Genomic DNA, 14,144 nt, shown 5'->3' on the forward strand with positions numbered 1-14,144 from the left:
TGAACCCAGAGGAGAGAGAGAGGCAGCGGCACGGTACTGATATACGGGAGACGCAGAACCGCGACGAGAAGCTCTATACAGAACACACATATATACAGAACACACATACAGTACAAACATATATACAGAACACACAACACAGTACAAACATATATACAGAACACACATATAGAGTACAGAACACACACGTACAGAACACACAACACACATACAGAACACACATATATACAGAACACACATACAGTACAAACATATATACAGAACACACATATATACAGAACACACATACAGAACACACATACAGTACAAACATATATACAGAACACACACACAGTACAAACATATATACAGAACACACATACAGTACAAACATATATTCAGAACACAACACACATATAGAGTACAGAACACACACATACAGAACACACATACAGAACACACATACAGTACAAACATATATACAGAACACACATATAGAGTACAGAACACACACACAGAACACACACACAGAGTACAGAACACATGTATATACAGAACACACAACCGGCCTTTTACACCCAGTTCCCCTCCCCCGTCGGCGGGGGGGTTATATGAAACGCTTATGTTTCTTACGCTCTGATTCACCAAGACCCCCGCTTCGCGTCGCACGGCCCTTTGGCACTAAACAGGGATTTTGCTGCGCGTTATGGGGGCGCAGCCCAGGGAGCTCCTCCTGCAGGAATACCGCCGGCGCATGCGCACATTCACCTGCGCAGACTACGCTTACACCGCGGAGCGGACAGGGCCTTCGGAAACAACGAGGAATCGATCTAAGAATGAGAACCGAGGGGTCCGCGCACAGCCGCAAATACACAGGCAGCAGATATCGGGGTCCCCAACAGCTGGAAAACCCCCCAAAACACCCAAAGCCAGGACTCCAAAGAAAAAACATCCCGTTAACCCCGAGCGATACCCGTAACGCGTTACCTGCTTCCTGGTCCGCGTCTTCCCCGTTCGGAGTTTGATGTATCTGGCGATCAGTTCGTTCCTACCTGAAAGAAAGAAAAACGCCATTAAAGACCAGAAAATTCCCCCTGCTTTAGCACAGGTAACATTTCCCTGTCCCCAGTAACCAAGTATATTTAAAGGGTGGTGTTTATTTCTCGGCCTGCGCATGTTACCCCCGCATGTTACCCCCAGATACCCTTTCACTGGATTTTGGGGTTCTGGTGCAGAGAGAAGGTCCCTTCCGGAGGTCATGTGACACTGCCGAAATAACGCGCCGATCAGGGCAAAGCTCCCAAATGCCACACTCAATCCCCCCCGAAGGGCAGCAAACTACCCCATACCCCCCAAAAACACGTCCAGCCGACAGCTGCTTGAGAATGATTGCAACACGCAGGCAAAGAGAAGCTGCGGCACATGCGCGAACCCGCTGCGCATACACATCATGCATGTCAGCGATTGCGCCGCTACACAATTTGGTCATAAAACCGCAGCGCCCAGAAATCAGTAAATACGCTTCCCTCGGGTCTGGTTTAGGGGATTACGCGGCATTTCATGGGGGTCCCACCAGCAAGACGCCAGAAACCGACCCGATTCTGACCTCCCCGCGTAGTAAACGCGTCCCTGGAAGGGCGAGAGCGCCTCGGGAAGAGCCGGGAAATGCCCCTCCGCACAAAACGGAGCCGTCAGCACAAAAGCGTTATTGTTGTCATGGTGACTGCACCCCTTTCCTTTAATAGAGGCAGGCAGGGCATCTCTCGCCCCGTTTGGCACACGCGCCAGGAGCCGTCACTTGGCTCCCGCTACTTGTTGGTAGTGATTTTTGCGGATGGAAAGGTTTTTGTAACGGTTGCCCCCGGATACGCGCAGGCGCTGCTCGCAGTTTGTGCCGCACCGGCAGCAAGGCCACGGCGTAGGGAGGCTTCAGGTGGTGGCGGCAATAAAGCCGCAGTAATTCTCGTGCCTTTTGTCTGCCTCAAATTGAATAAAACGCCGCGTTTCAGCCGGAAACGATCTCCGCGGCCCAAGGACGATCCCCGCAGGCACAGAGCTGGTTATCCGGGCGGCTTTTACCCCTTTATACAAATAGCGAGAGGGTCCGCGGCACACGTCACGCACACGCCTCGTGTCAGAATTCACGTGGAAGCGCTCGGAATATGGATGGCGGATTACGGGACGGAAAATCACCGGAATAAGACGGGCCGGGGCAGTTTTTGGGGATTTATTTGTATTCAGAAGGTTTTAGTCCATGAAGAGATCACGAATGAGCTGCTCGTTATCTTGCCCCTTGTCTTGGTTTAGGACTTTATTGGCTTCTGTGCTGTCTCCTAGCAACCACTTTCCTCCCGGTCCTGAGGAAGTTGCCGTGGCGATGCCTCCTATGCGCGGCGCTGCACGGAGTAAGTGCCTCTGTGCGTCCGCAGACACGGCGTCATACCCGGGCACGGCGGGCGACACGGGCAGCGGCGGGGCGGGCGAGCGCTATTACCCGCACCGATTCTGCCCTCCCTGCCCCCTCCTGACCGCTCACCCCGTCCGTGGATTTTTATTCCAGTTGATTTATAATTAAAAATACAGATTTTTGTGAAAAGCAATAAAAGCTTAAAAACTCCACGGAGCGGACGGCGCGTTTCTCGGACCCAAGAAAGTTAAGTGGAACAGCAGCTTCACCCCCAGGAATTAACGCCCCTCAAACGCGAGGAAAGATTAAATAACCCTTTCCCAGCCGGCGGCCGCTGATCAATAAACCTCATTACCGGAGGGCCGGCCGGGGGCAGCCAACACCTCTCCGTGTTTAGAAAGCCTTCCGCATGCGGGCGGCTCGGGGTCTCCGGGGGGCGATTCCCAACGCGATCTATCAACCGCACTCACCAGTCCATCCCGACGCCATATACCCCGACGGGGGGCAATTTCCCAGGAATCGGGGCGGATCAGAATCCGCGTGACGGTTATCAGCGATCCCCGAGGAACGGCACGCAGGCAATTGTAACGTGCTAAGCCTGTACCGGCGGGACTCCGCCGCGCCAATCACACGCGGGGTTAAATCAATAATTTCAATCTCTTGCGATCAATCCGGTGCTTGAAGGAGATGGAAACTCGTTAGCGATCGGCGGTCGGTGCAAATGAAAAGCCAAACTTATTATCAGCTGTTAAAAAGGAAGCGGCACGCGGCTCTGGGCAATAAGCCGCTCGCTCGTGATCGGCCGGCGGGGGGGGGATTTATAAAGACGGGACCCCCGCGCCGCCCTCCGCGCGAGCTGCACCCACATTACGGTCCGACAGGCGCCGGCAGGAATGTTATTCCAAACAGGGATCAAAGACGAGACCCCCGGCTGTCGATCGGCGGCGGCGCCCCCCCCCCGATAAAATCCGATTAACATTAATGTAATAATTACTTTATACCTCCCAGCAAAGGATTCTCCGACCGCCCCGTACCCCCAAATCACCCCGTACCCCCAAACCACCCCACGGCTACGACACGCGCCTGCCGGCTCACATGATGCTTTGATTGTAAGCTCTGCAGAACAGGGGCTTTTGTCTCGTCACTCTGGTCTCACAAACATTACATTAAAAATCTCTAACGCTCTGATTGGCTGGAGGTTCGGGGTCTCCGTAAGGGTTAACAGTCGCAGCGGGGCACGGATTGCCGGGAGTGATGGGAGTTTGCTCGCTCTAAACGCCGCACCTCGAACACAAAAGGTTAGAAAGCGAGAAACAATTACCCGGGAAAGGCGGAAGCCTCGGGCGCAGGGAAGGAGCCGCGTTTGAGCCGTTAAGTGGCTGCGATTACCGCGCCGTTTATTGTATTTAAAATCTCTTAATGCCACAGGTTGGGTTCTTTTTCAGAAAACTCAATATTGTGTCCCGGCGGGGGGTCCGCGTCCGGCGCTCGGCGGGAAATGCCTTTAAACGAGCGGAGAGGGGGCAGATCTATTCAGGTTTAAGCCGGTTAATGCCCAGCGCCCGGCACCATCATCGCAGAGTCATCCGATACCCGGCAGAGATGGCATCAAACATCGCAGTAAGAAGCGCTGTCTGAGCAATGCGTGTTCCCGCTACCGAGAAACATGCCTGGCCGGCGGCCCCTGCAGCCCTCACAGTAACCATAGGGTTAATTACCCCCTGTCAGAGGCTGTGATGAGGAATCTGCCCTCTGGGGGGTATTAGACACAGAGGTGAAGCTATTGTGGGCCGTTGGTGACACCGTGAAGAGACAACAACCAACCCAAGCAGGCAGGAACCGGCGCAGGACTCCAGAGTCATCAGCCTGTCGGGCGGCCAGACCGGCTTCACAGCTCTACGGGAGGTGAGGGGCAAACGCTCGCCCGCGGCTGGGGCAGTAAACCCCGCGATTTACCCCACGAGACTCCTGCCAGGCGAACCGGCTTCATAACCGGCGATCCCCACGAAGGACCATGAGCCCCGGGCACCCCGGCCACAGAGGGCAACTCGTTCCTATCCTACCCCTTCACCCCGGGGCGATCCCCGGACGCCCCGGTCACAATAATCCGGTTCTCCTTCTTTAAAAACGCTTTTCTGGGGAGCCGCAGGTTTTCCGGCACAAAGTATACTTTTTGTTTGCCGTGTTGTTGGCGCGGGCCGGATGGTTGCCGGGCGGTCACCAGGCGGAAACCTCGACTCGTTAACGGAAGTAAAAGCAGAAAGCTGGCTAAATACAGAAAATAGCGTTTCAGAGGCACGGAATCAGCGGCTTTCTGACAACATCGGGTTATTTTATTGACATTTAACAGCATCCATCGGGCCGCCGGGAACAAGCGCCTGCTTTGTCTGTGGCCGGTAATCTGTGTGCGTGGGTATGAACCCCCCGCGGGGCAAACATCGCTAAACAAGGGATTATTGTGCGCGTTCCGCTCGTTACAATGCGAGCGGCTCGGAGCCGCGCCACGCAGCGAACCCGCTTACTGCCCCTCACAACGGGCAACAAAGACCCTCGGCGCAGCGACCTTTCCAAAGAGCCCCCCACGAAAAGACCACGAATGAAAGCGAAAGCCCTCCGTGTCTAACCCTTTCAGCGCCAGTCTGGGGACTACAACTCCCATGATGCTTTACCAACAACTGCTATGCGTGAACCGTGACCCCACGGGGGGGTTTAAACTGCTGGGGCAAAAGATTATAAGGACGCCCCAAATACACCGGGTGGGGGGGGGGTGGTGAGCCCGGCGTCCCCGCTCCGCACCGGATCCGCGGCTTCCCGCTGAACTGGACTCATCCCTGCCCCCACCCCGGGGTGAATTAATGCTCGGTCACCCAGCTTACACGAGAACCTAAACCTCCGAAAATGTAATCGTTTCACGTCCCCCAATCTCTCCTCATGCGATAATGCGGCGTGTCGGATGCGGCGTGCGCTCCGGGGCCACTCCAGAAACGTGCGAGGATCGGGGGCAACCACGAGGGCGGCCATTTTTCACCTTTTTCACAGCCTTGAACGCATGAGATTCATTATAGAGAAATAATTATAGACACATCGCGATAAAGAGACCGCTGTGTAAAACCTCTGCCGAGGCAAAGTCATAAAGTGAGATCAGAGCTTCTCCCGGGATAAAACAATTCTAATAATGCGGGAGAGTAAGTGTGGCCCCCGGAGGGCCGGGTCGGCATCCTCTCCGCAGCTCTCATCCACAGGCCGCCATCTTGCTTTCCCGCTTCAGGACCTTCGCTGATTCGGCCGGTTTTTATTCCCGCTTCTGTCCCTAAACAGGCAGCGAAAAGAACGCTTCCCAAGAAAAGGTCACAATAACACAATCCGCGTAGTTATCGCGTCGCGTTGCGTGCCGTCCGGCTGCGGCCCCCAACACCCAAACACAAAGCCCTTCAGGAAAACGCTGCGAGCGGCTAAACGACAAAACAAGCCAATGTTTTCAGAGGATGAGGCAGTTACCATGGCGACAGATGCTAATTAACTGCATGAAGGGAAGGGAAGCAGCCTAAGGGCAGACAGGGGCCGGTCCCTCGTATCTGAAATACCGGACTGTTCACTCAGCTCGCGGAACGCCGCGGGGCGGAAAAACTACAAAACATTTTAATCATTCTTTAAAAGTATAAAGCGAAAGCCGCGGCCGGGAAATGACGGCAGATCATCGGGACGCGGCTCGCGGTGAAATAAACCGGCCCCGGACCCCGATCCACGCGCCGGACCGCGGAGCCCGATCCACGCGCCGGACCGCGGAGCCCAGACCGCGGACTACGATCCACGCGCCGGACCACGGAGCCCAGACCGCGGACTCCGATCCACGCGCCGGACCGCGGAGCCCGATCCACGCGCCGGACCGCGGAGCCCGATCCACGCTTCTCCTTAATCTAGCAGCCGGCGGCACGCGGTAAAATTATTATTACATTCGCCTCTCGCGCCGGTTTAGTAAATGGGGGGTTTTTGGGATTTTCTCACATCACCCCCAATTACCGGGGCCGCCTTCAGCAGAGACGTTACAAACGAGTCCCCCCCCATCAGACCGGCAGCTCGCAGACAGAGCCCCCTCACACTGGCAAAACTTACACTCGGGGCTCGTACCCCTGAACCCACATTTAACAAGGAACTGGGAATAGCGGGTTTATACCCCATGGGGGGCGATTATAATAATGAAGAGATGACTGGATTCTGTATCCCCCTCCTGACGGACCGGAGCGATACTCCTGGATGAACCGGTAGTTTGCGGGGGGGGGGGGGGCTGTTGTAAATGGAAGATTAACGGGCATGACGCAGAGCCGTGGAGTGTCGCGCATGAAGCGGTCATATAACAGCACAGCCACCATCGCAGCCACTTCGTTAGAAGCCAAAGGGCCACTTGGACAGCTTGGAGGGAACTCTGACTCCAGACACAGGGAATGGGTTGCACGTGTGTGTGTGTGGGGGGGGGGGCGGCAGGGTCGCACATCACGTGAGCAAAGTGTCCGGGACCCCCATTTAATGACCAAAGAGAGAAGGGGCGAGGGGTCTCTTTACTGCACATTATTAAAGAAACGAGAATTCCTCCGGTTCTGGCATCAGCTGGTGGGGGGGCCGCGGACGTCGGCCAGGAGCTCCACCACGAAGACCACATTACAATAATATTCTCCGCTATATTAAATATTATTAATAGCAATGAGAATAATAATAATTACAGGAGGGAGAGCGCTGCCCCGGGGGGGTGCACATACACAGCTCCCTGTCCTTTGCCGGCTCGCTCTTTTACCCAATACGATAACTTAACTGCCCAACTTCTTAACCAATCCACCGAGCGCACACCTCGGGCTAATCCGAGCCAAACAGGCAGAGTCACGGAGCCTCTTCTATACCCAGACGCACAAATTGTGAAGGAATTGTATAATCTATACATGGATTCGGCTCCCGGCAGCTAATGATGATTGACGAGCAGAGACTGGAATTAATCCGCAGGAAGCACGTAACGGCCGCTCTTCTTACAATCATTCACAGCAGCAGCCGCCGGGTCCGCAGCGCCCGGCAAACTTCATTAAAGCGCATCTCTCCCCATTAACACGACACCTGTGCTGCGACGCGGAGCGCGACGAGTTAACCCAGACCGAACCGGCGGCTCACACGGCCTGGCGCTCTGAGGGTTAAGGCGCGAAGCGGCAGTGGCTCATTTGGGATTTCCCCCAATATCCCCGGCCTCGGTGCACAAAGCGTAATGAATGAATGAATAATCGCACTGAGTCACTGCCAGCGGCCGACGTGGGGTTCATTCATCCGCTTAATGGGGAACAGCAGGGGCTCAGCGGCCCCCCAAAGCAAAAGATCCTCAGATTTATAGTGTAACAGGGCCACCCTCTGACCTCTACTCGCAAAATAACGAAGAAAGAATAAACAGCGCGACAGGAAGGGGTTAAACAGAAGATTCAAGGAAATATCGGGCGAAAAAAAACGCAAAGATTAACCATTAATAGAATGGAAGGTGCTGCGTGCGGGATTATTACTATAGATGTGTAAGGTGTGCGTGCGTGCGTATGTATGTATGCTTGTAAGGTGTGCATGCATGCATGTATGTTTGCATGCGTGAGGTGTGTATATGTTTGTATGTATGTGTGCATGCGTGTGAGGCGTGTATGTGTATCAGGGAAGGCAGCGCCGCGTGTCACGCAGGCGGAAGTATTAAAGGCGATAATGGCAGACGGGGCGAGGAATGCGACAGAACTGGACCCGTCCTGCCCCCACCCCGGGGTAAATTAATGCTCGGTCACCCAGCTTACACGAGAACCTAAACCTCCGAAAACGCAAACACGAGCCACCCCTCAAAACATGTAAATGGGCAAAAGGGGCACTGGTGGGTGGGTGTGGTTGGAGGCGGGGCATTTACAAGAATAACAGGTTTTATTTACCCCGTTTAACGGGCTTTTGGGGGCTGTAGAACCCTGCGATCCCCTCATACTGAGTGACGAGAGAGGGGAGAGAGCGCTGAAAGAGACTGCGGGACACTTGGTAAGTATAGACAAAGTGATCATAACCCCAGCAGCACCCCGACTGACGGGCACGACACGCAGAACACGACGTATCCGCGGCTCTGGGGTCCGTGCAGCCCTGAGGGGGTCCGGGGGGGTAATAAGTCACTGAGGGGGAGGGGGTCCGTGCAGCGGGGGGGGGGTAATAAGTCACTGAGGGGGAGGGGGTCCGTGCAGCGAGGGGTAATAAGTCACTGAGGGGGAGGGGGTCCGTGCAGCGGACACACTGTCCCCGTCTCCGGTTACCCCTAATCCTCCCACCGTTATATTTAGCCTTATTACGCTCTCCGTGCCTCGGCTCCGTCTTTCTCCAGTTATGATAACCACGTCTGCGACTCTTCTACACGGATCCGATTTCACGCCATGCCATGCGGTCGCTGCGAGACGGGACGAGACGGGCGAAGGGCAATATCGCATGCTCATGTATATCGGCACCGGGGCAGCACTCGCCGGGGAATAATCCCCCTGACCCCCCACATCTGGAATTCACTAACCGCAAACGCCCATTTCTACTTTCCAATATCCCGGAGCCGCCATGCGCAAAATATTCAGAGAATTCAGCAAAAGACGCGCCATGACGCAGACGGGGAACATTATTTATCCAATCATCAGCCATGAATCGCAGAGAAAAAGGAAAAAAAGATGCAGAACTCTGAGCTGGCGGACACCCCATCTACACAACTTCATATAAACCCTTTAATCCCCAGCGGGCTTCGCTTCAAGTGTTTTTCAGGCCATTTTAGGAAAGGTTAAAAAAAAAAAAAAAAAAGTATTGTGTTTTAAGGAAATGACACCTGTGACATCATATAATGAAAGATTAGTGACATCACAAGGTCAGTTCACACTTGGCGGAGTAACATTACACACACTGATAGATTATATGTATGAACATTCACACGCACACACACATTCACACGCCCGCACATTCACTTTGTATCTATAGCGGAGCTTCCGTTCCTTTCCATTGTCCGTCGCTCGGCCCTCACTACGTTATACGGACAAAATTAAGTTCTTACATTACCAGCATATCATGTGACTGCGCCCCGTGCCACATACCCCCAGGTGGAGGATCAGATGGCATCTTTCCAGCCCCCCTGGTGTGTGACACCCCCTCCTCAAGCATTGACCCAGTGAAAGATGGCCAGGGACGGCCTGGCTCTGGCACACAATGGGTTATTTTGATAATGCCTATATATTATGTAGAGGGCTGTGATTACCGGGGTGTTCCCCGGCCGAGTGCCATCTTCTAACAGCGCCGGCTCTGCATGAACTCGCGCAGGAGCGATGAATCCCCAAACGCTTGGCTAGTAAAGTATCAGGATCTAAAAACAGCAGAAATCGCACAAGGGCCGGCGAAGGGCCACTGATAAAGCAGGGGGGCATCAAAGAGCCGCCGATAAAGCAGCGCGGGGGGGCCAGCGAAGAGCCGCCGATAAAGCAGCGCGGGGGGGGCAGCGAAGAGCCGGCCATAAAGCAGCGCGGGGGCCTTTCTATGCGCTGATCTCCCCGGGCTCTGGGGCATCGCTCAGCCAGTCTCCAGCAGGAAAGCATCGCCTGCCGTGTGCCAGCAGCAGCTGAGAGGCCGTCGGCTCGGCTATTTGTTTTGCCGACATTCTGTTCCATTTGGCTGCGAAGGTCACATGACAGCTGCAAACGAAACACCCCGAGGATTCTGCCTCCATGGGAGGGGGGGTCCTTTTTTCCATTACCTCACCCTGCCCAGCAAGGGGGGGAGGGAGCACAGCTGGTATCAGCGCATGACCATCTGCCTCCCCCTTCCATCCAGGGCCGCTTCCCTCCTCAATCTCCTACTGTTCCTGACGGCGGGGAAAGCCACATTCACTAAACCCGCGCCCTGCAACAGGGCAAGAATTCATTACCGCGAGCAGCGTCTCTGAACAGGCTGCGGGCCCGGGCCCCCTGACCCCTGACCTCTCCCAGCACGCAGGGCACATAGGCCAATCACCCTCTGCGCAGCCAGTCCTGGATAGGCCCGGGCCAAGCGGATCCGGTCTCGTGGCTTCACACGGATCCAGCTCAGGAATCAATTTAAATTTTCAGGGCAATTATTCTTAACGAGGACATTTCTGGCTGTAATAATTACAAAAAGGGTTTCTAACGATCAGTTAGCCTCTTAAACTTCAACTTGGATCATCGAACACAACGTGCCATGGGAACACAGGAGTGATGGGAGTGATAAAGGAGTGATGGAGCAGAGGAGTGATGGGAGTGATAAAGGGCCATTGGAACACAGGAGTGATGGGAGTGATAAAGGGCCATTGGAACACAGGAGTGATGGGAGTGATAAAGGGCCATTGGAACACAGGAGTGATGGGAGTGATAAATGGCCATTGGAACACAGGAGTGATGGGAGTGATAAAGGGCCATTGGAACACAGGAGTGATGGGAGTGATAAAGGGCCATTGGAACCCAGGAGTGATGGGAGTGATAAATGGCCATTGGAACACAGGAGTGATGGGAGCGATAAAGGAGTGATGGAGCAGAGGAGTGATAAAGGGCCACTGGAACACAGGAGTGATGGGAGTGATAAAGGGCCATTGGAGCACAGGAGTGATGGGAGTGATAAAGGGCCATTGGAGCACAGGAGTGATGGGAGTGATAAAGGCCTCTGTTCACCTATGAAGAGATTGCATTAAAAAAAAAAATCAGCCGTTTCCAGCTACAATAGTCATTCACAACATTAACCCCGTCTGCGCTGGATTTCTGATCCACTTCATGTAATTTTAACGGCAAAATGTGCTTTTCTGCCAAAACCGAGAGCAATTCTAAGTGACCCCAAACTTTTGAGCGCGTGTTTCTACACACACACTATATAAAACATAGACAGACGCTGTAATACACAAACACACGCTTCTCCCGATCAGATCCGGAGCTCAGGCAGCGACCGTCTGCAGCTGCTCTCGGAGTTAACCCCGCGCAGATGTTTTGTTCTGGGTTTTGTTGATCGCGGCCTCGTGGGATACAAACCACGGGGACTGCGGCAGATGCCATTTTCGGAGGCTCCTTTGACATACATCAGCAGCCGCGCAGGCCGCGTGCATCCACTCACCCCACGAACCCGCCGGCCGATTACCCTGCACTTTGGAAAGTTTGGGGGTCTAAAACTATCAGAGCGGGTGTTTGAGTGATTAGCATTAAAGCATCTCACAGAAACACGGCAACCCAGGAGAGGTCCCCTCAGCCGAGTGCCCTCAGAGTGCCATTCCGGCCACCTGCCCGATTCCCGGAGAAACCTGCGAGAAACCGCGCAGCCCTTTCCACGGACGTTCTGCAGCAGACTATGGCACACAAGAGGTTAATCCTCTGCGCCAGCAGAGCCTTCAGTACAAGGCCCTTTAATCCAACGGAAGGGGGGTTAATGGCCATAAACGTCACTCACGCGGCCCGAGGACCCCAAAGAGGTCCAAGTAATTCATCTGCTTCCTCAGGAGCATCGAGCAGCAGCCGCCTGCCGTACAGACCAAGGGTATGAGCAGGAAGTCGTTCTGCCCCAAAGAAGTTCCTCCCCCAAAGCAGCCCCCGCGCCCTCCACCAAAGCAGCCCCCAGGTAACCCACGCCCTCCACCAAAGCAGCCCCCAGGTAACCCACGCCCTCCACCAAAGCAGCCCCCGGGCCCTCCACCGAAGCGTTATACTTTACTGAGTGGGGACATCACTCTCGAGCGACCGTCCTGTATTTTTTACATCCCTCCTTAAATCTTACATTCCACAGAAGTAAAACCCCTGCGCTACGAGCAGCCGACGGCTTTCCCCGGCGGAGACGCGCAGCGCGCAGGAGCCCGACCTCTATGAGAAAGTTCTGCGGGAGCCGCCAAGTAAACGGTGAGACTTCGCTTTGTGCCGGAGGAAGCAGCCGCGCACATCCAGTCACCGCACTGAGCCGCCGGCTGGCAGACTTACCATACATTTTGCCCTCGTCGGACAGGATGATTTTTCTCCTCCCGCACGGGGGGTAGATGGCGAGCGCCTCCTGAAAGCTCTGCTCGATGTCCGGGCTCCAGACGCCTTCCGCGTCGTTATCCATGGGTTTATCCGCCGAGTCGCTCATTCTTTCGATGTCTTCGGCAGGACTTTCGCTGCCGCTCCAGTTGCCGGGCTCAATGGTTGCGGTTGGGAACTCCAAGCCGAGGCCTGGACACGGTACAGAAGGAAACCTGGAACAGAGAACACGGGACGTTAAAGTGCATCAGAGAACCGTCCCGTGACGCGGCCAATCACACGCACCGGATACAGGAATAACCGCCTCGAGAGTTACGCGTTTACGGGAAATATTCAGACTGCAAGCTCTTGGGGCGCGCGTTAGAGCAGCTGGACGCACCGGCGAGAGACAGGGAATGAACTCACGTCGCAGCTGGAAAGGCAACGAGGGGATATTCTAAGCTCTGCAGCAGCCACGAGGGGTTAATGCCCAATCGCTGCCCCCCCCCACCGCACACGCGTGTCTGACAGTCACCGCCGAGCAGACGATCCAGTGCCGTTAGGAGGACGAGACGCTCAGCCCCTGCGCAGGGGCAGACGAGGTGCCAGCCGAGGCTCGGCGCGCAGGGGCAGACGGGGTGCCAGCCGAGGCTCGCGAGCTCCGGGCATTCGCCTTCACCCCACAAAAGCTGCCCCTTCCTACAAAACCACAAGAATGAGGGCAATTATTACATAACCGGCGGCTTCATTACAGCGCGGGGAACATCAAGAACATGCGCAAAACCGGAGAACATGCCGCAGATTCCTGCCGGAGATTAAATACACAGAGCTAAATAACAACCCCAGGGGCCACGGGGGCCAAATCTATCAACAGAACGTATGGATACCTTTAGGGTAAATGTATATACATTACGGATACAGTAACGAGCCGTATATACCCCTCCGGTCAAAGCTCTTCCCCCATTAGCCCAAAATACACGAACATCACAAATGACAGGTTAGGGCCGGGGGGCATAAAGAACCCCCCCAAAATAAAACAAAACGGATCAGGTAACGGAGTTATTTGTGTTATATAGTTACAGAACTTTATAAAGATAAAGGGTTTATTCTACACAAACACTATATATACACTCACACACTATATATACACTCACACACACACACACACACTATATATACACTCACACACACACACACACTATATATACACTCACACACACACTATATATACACTCACACACACACACTATATATACACTCACACACACACTATATATACACTCACACACACACACTATATATACACTCACACACACACACACACTATATATACACTCACACACACACACACACTATATATACACTCACACACACACTATATATACACTCACACACACACACTATATATACACTCACACACACACTATATATACACTCACACACACACACTATATATACACTCACACACACACACACACTATATATACACTCACACACACACACACACTATATATACACTCACACACACACTATATATACACTCACACACACACACTATATATACACTCACACACACACACACACTATATATACACTCACACACACACACACACACTATATATACACTCACACACACACTATATATACACTCACACACACACTATATATACACTCACACACACACACTATATATACACTCACACACACACACTATATATACACTCACACACACACACACACACACACTATATATACACTCACACACA

At 53.8% G+C, this 14,144-nt stretch overlaps 1 protein-coding gene across 6 annotated transcripts in view; it reads right to left on the reverse strand.

Annotated features, from left to right (window-relative positions):
- Positions 1-14,144, reverse strand: part of TEAD1 (TEA domain transcription factor 1) — a 46,682-nt gene that overhangs the window by 14,111 nt on the left and 18,427 nt on the right. For all 6 annotated transcript variants that reach the window (XM_053448976.1, XM_053448974.1, XM_053448975.1 and 3 more), the window contains 2 exons: positions 12,361-12,614; positions 967-1,031 (listed from right to left, as the gene is read on the reverse strand). In XM_053448976.1, the coding sequence (XP_053304951.1) occupies positions 967-1,031; positions 12,361-12,508 (213 nt within the window). In that variant the 5' untranslated portion in view covers positions 12,509-12,614. The remainder of the gene's footprint in view (positions 1-966; positions 1,032-12,360; positions 12,615-14,144) is intronic.

The sequence above is a fragment of the Spea bombifrons genome, chromosome 10 (assembly GCF_027358695.1).
Source record: "Spea bombifrons isolate aSpeBom1 chromosome 10, aSpeBom1.2.pri, whole genome shotgun sequence".
Classification (NCBI taxonomy): Eukaryota; Metazoa; Chordata; class Amphibia; order Anura; family Pelobatidae; genus Spea; species Spea bombifrons.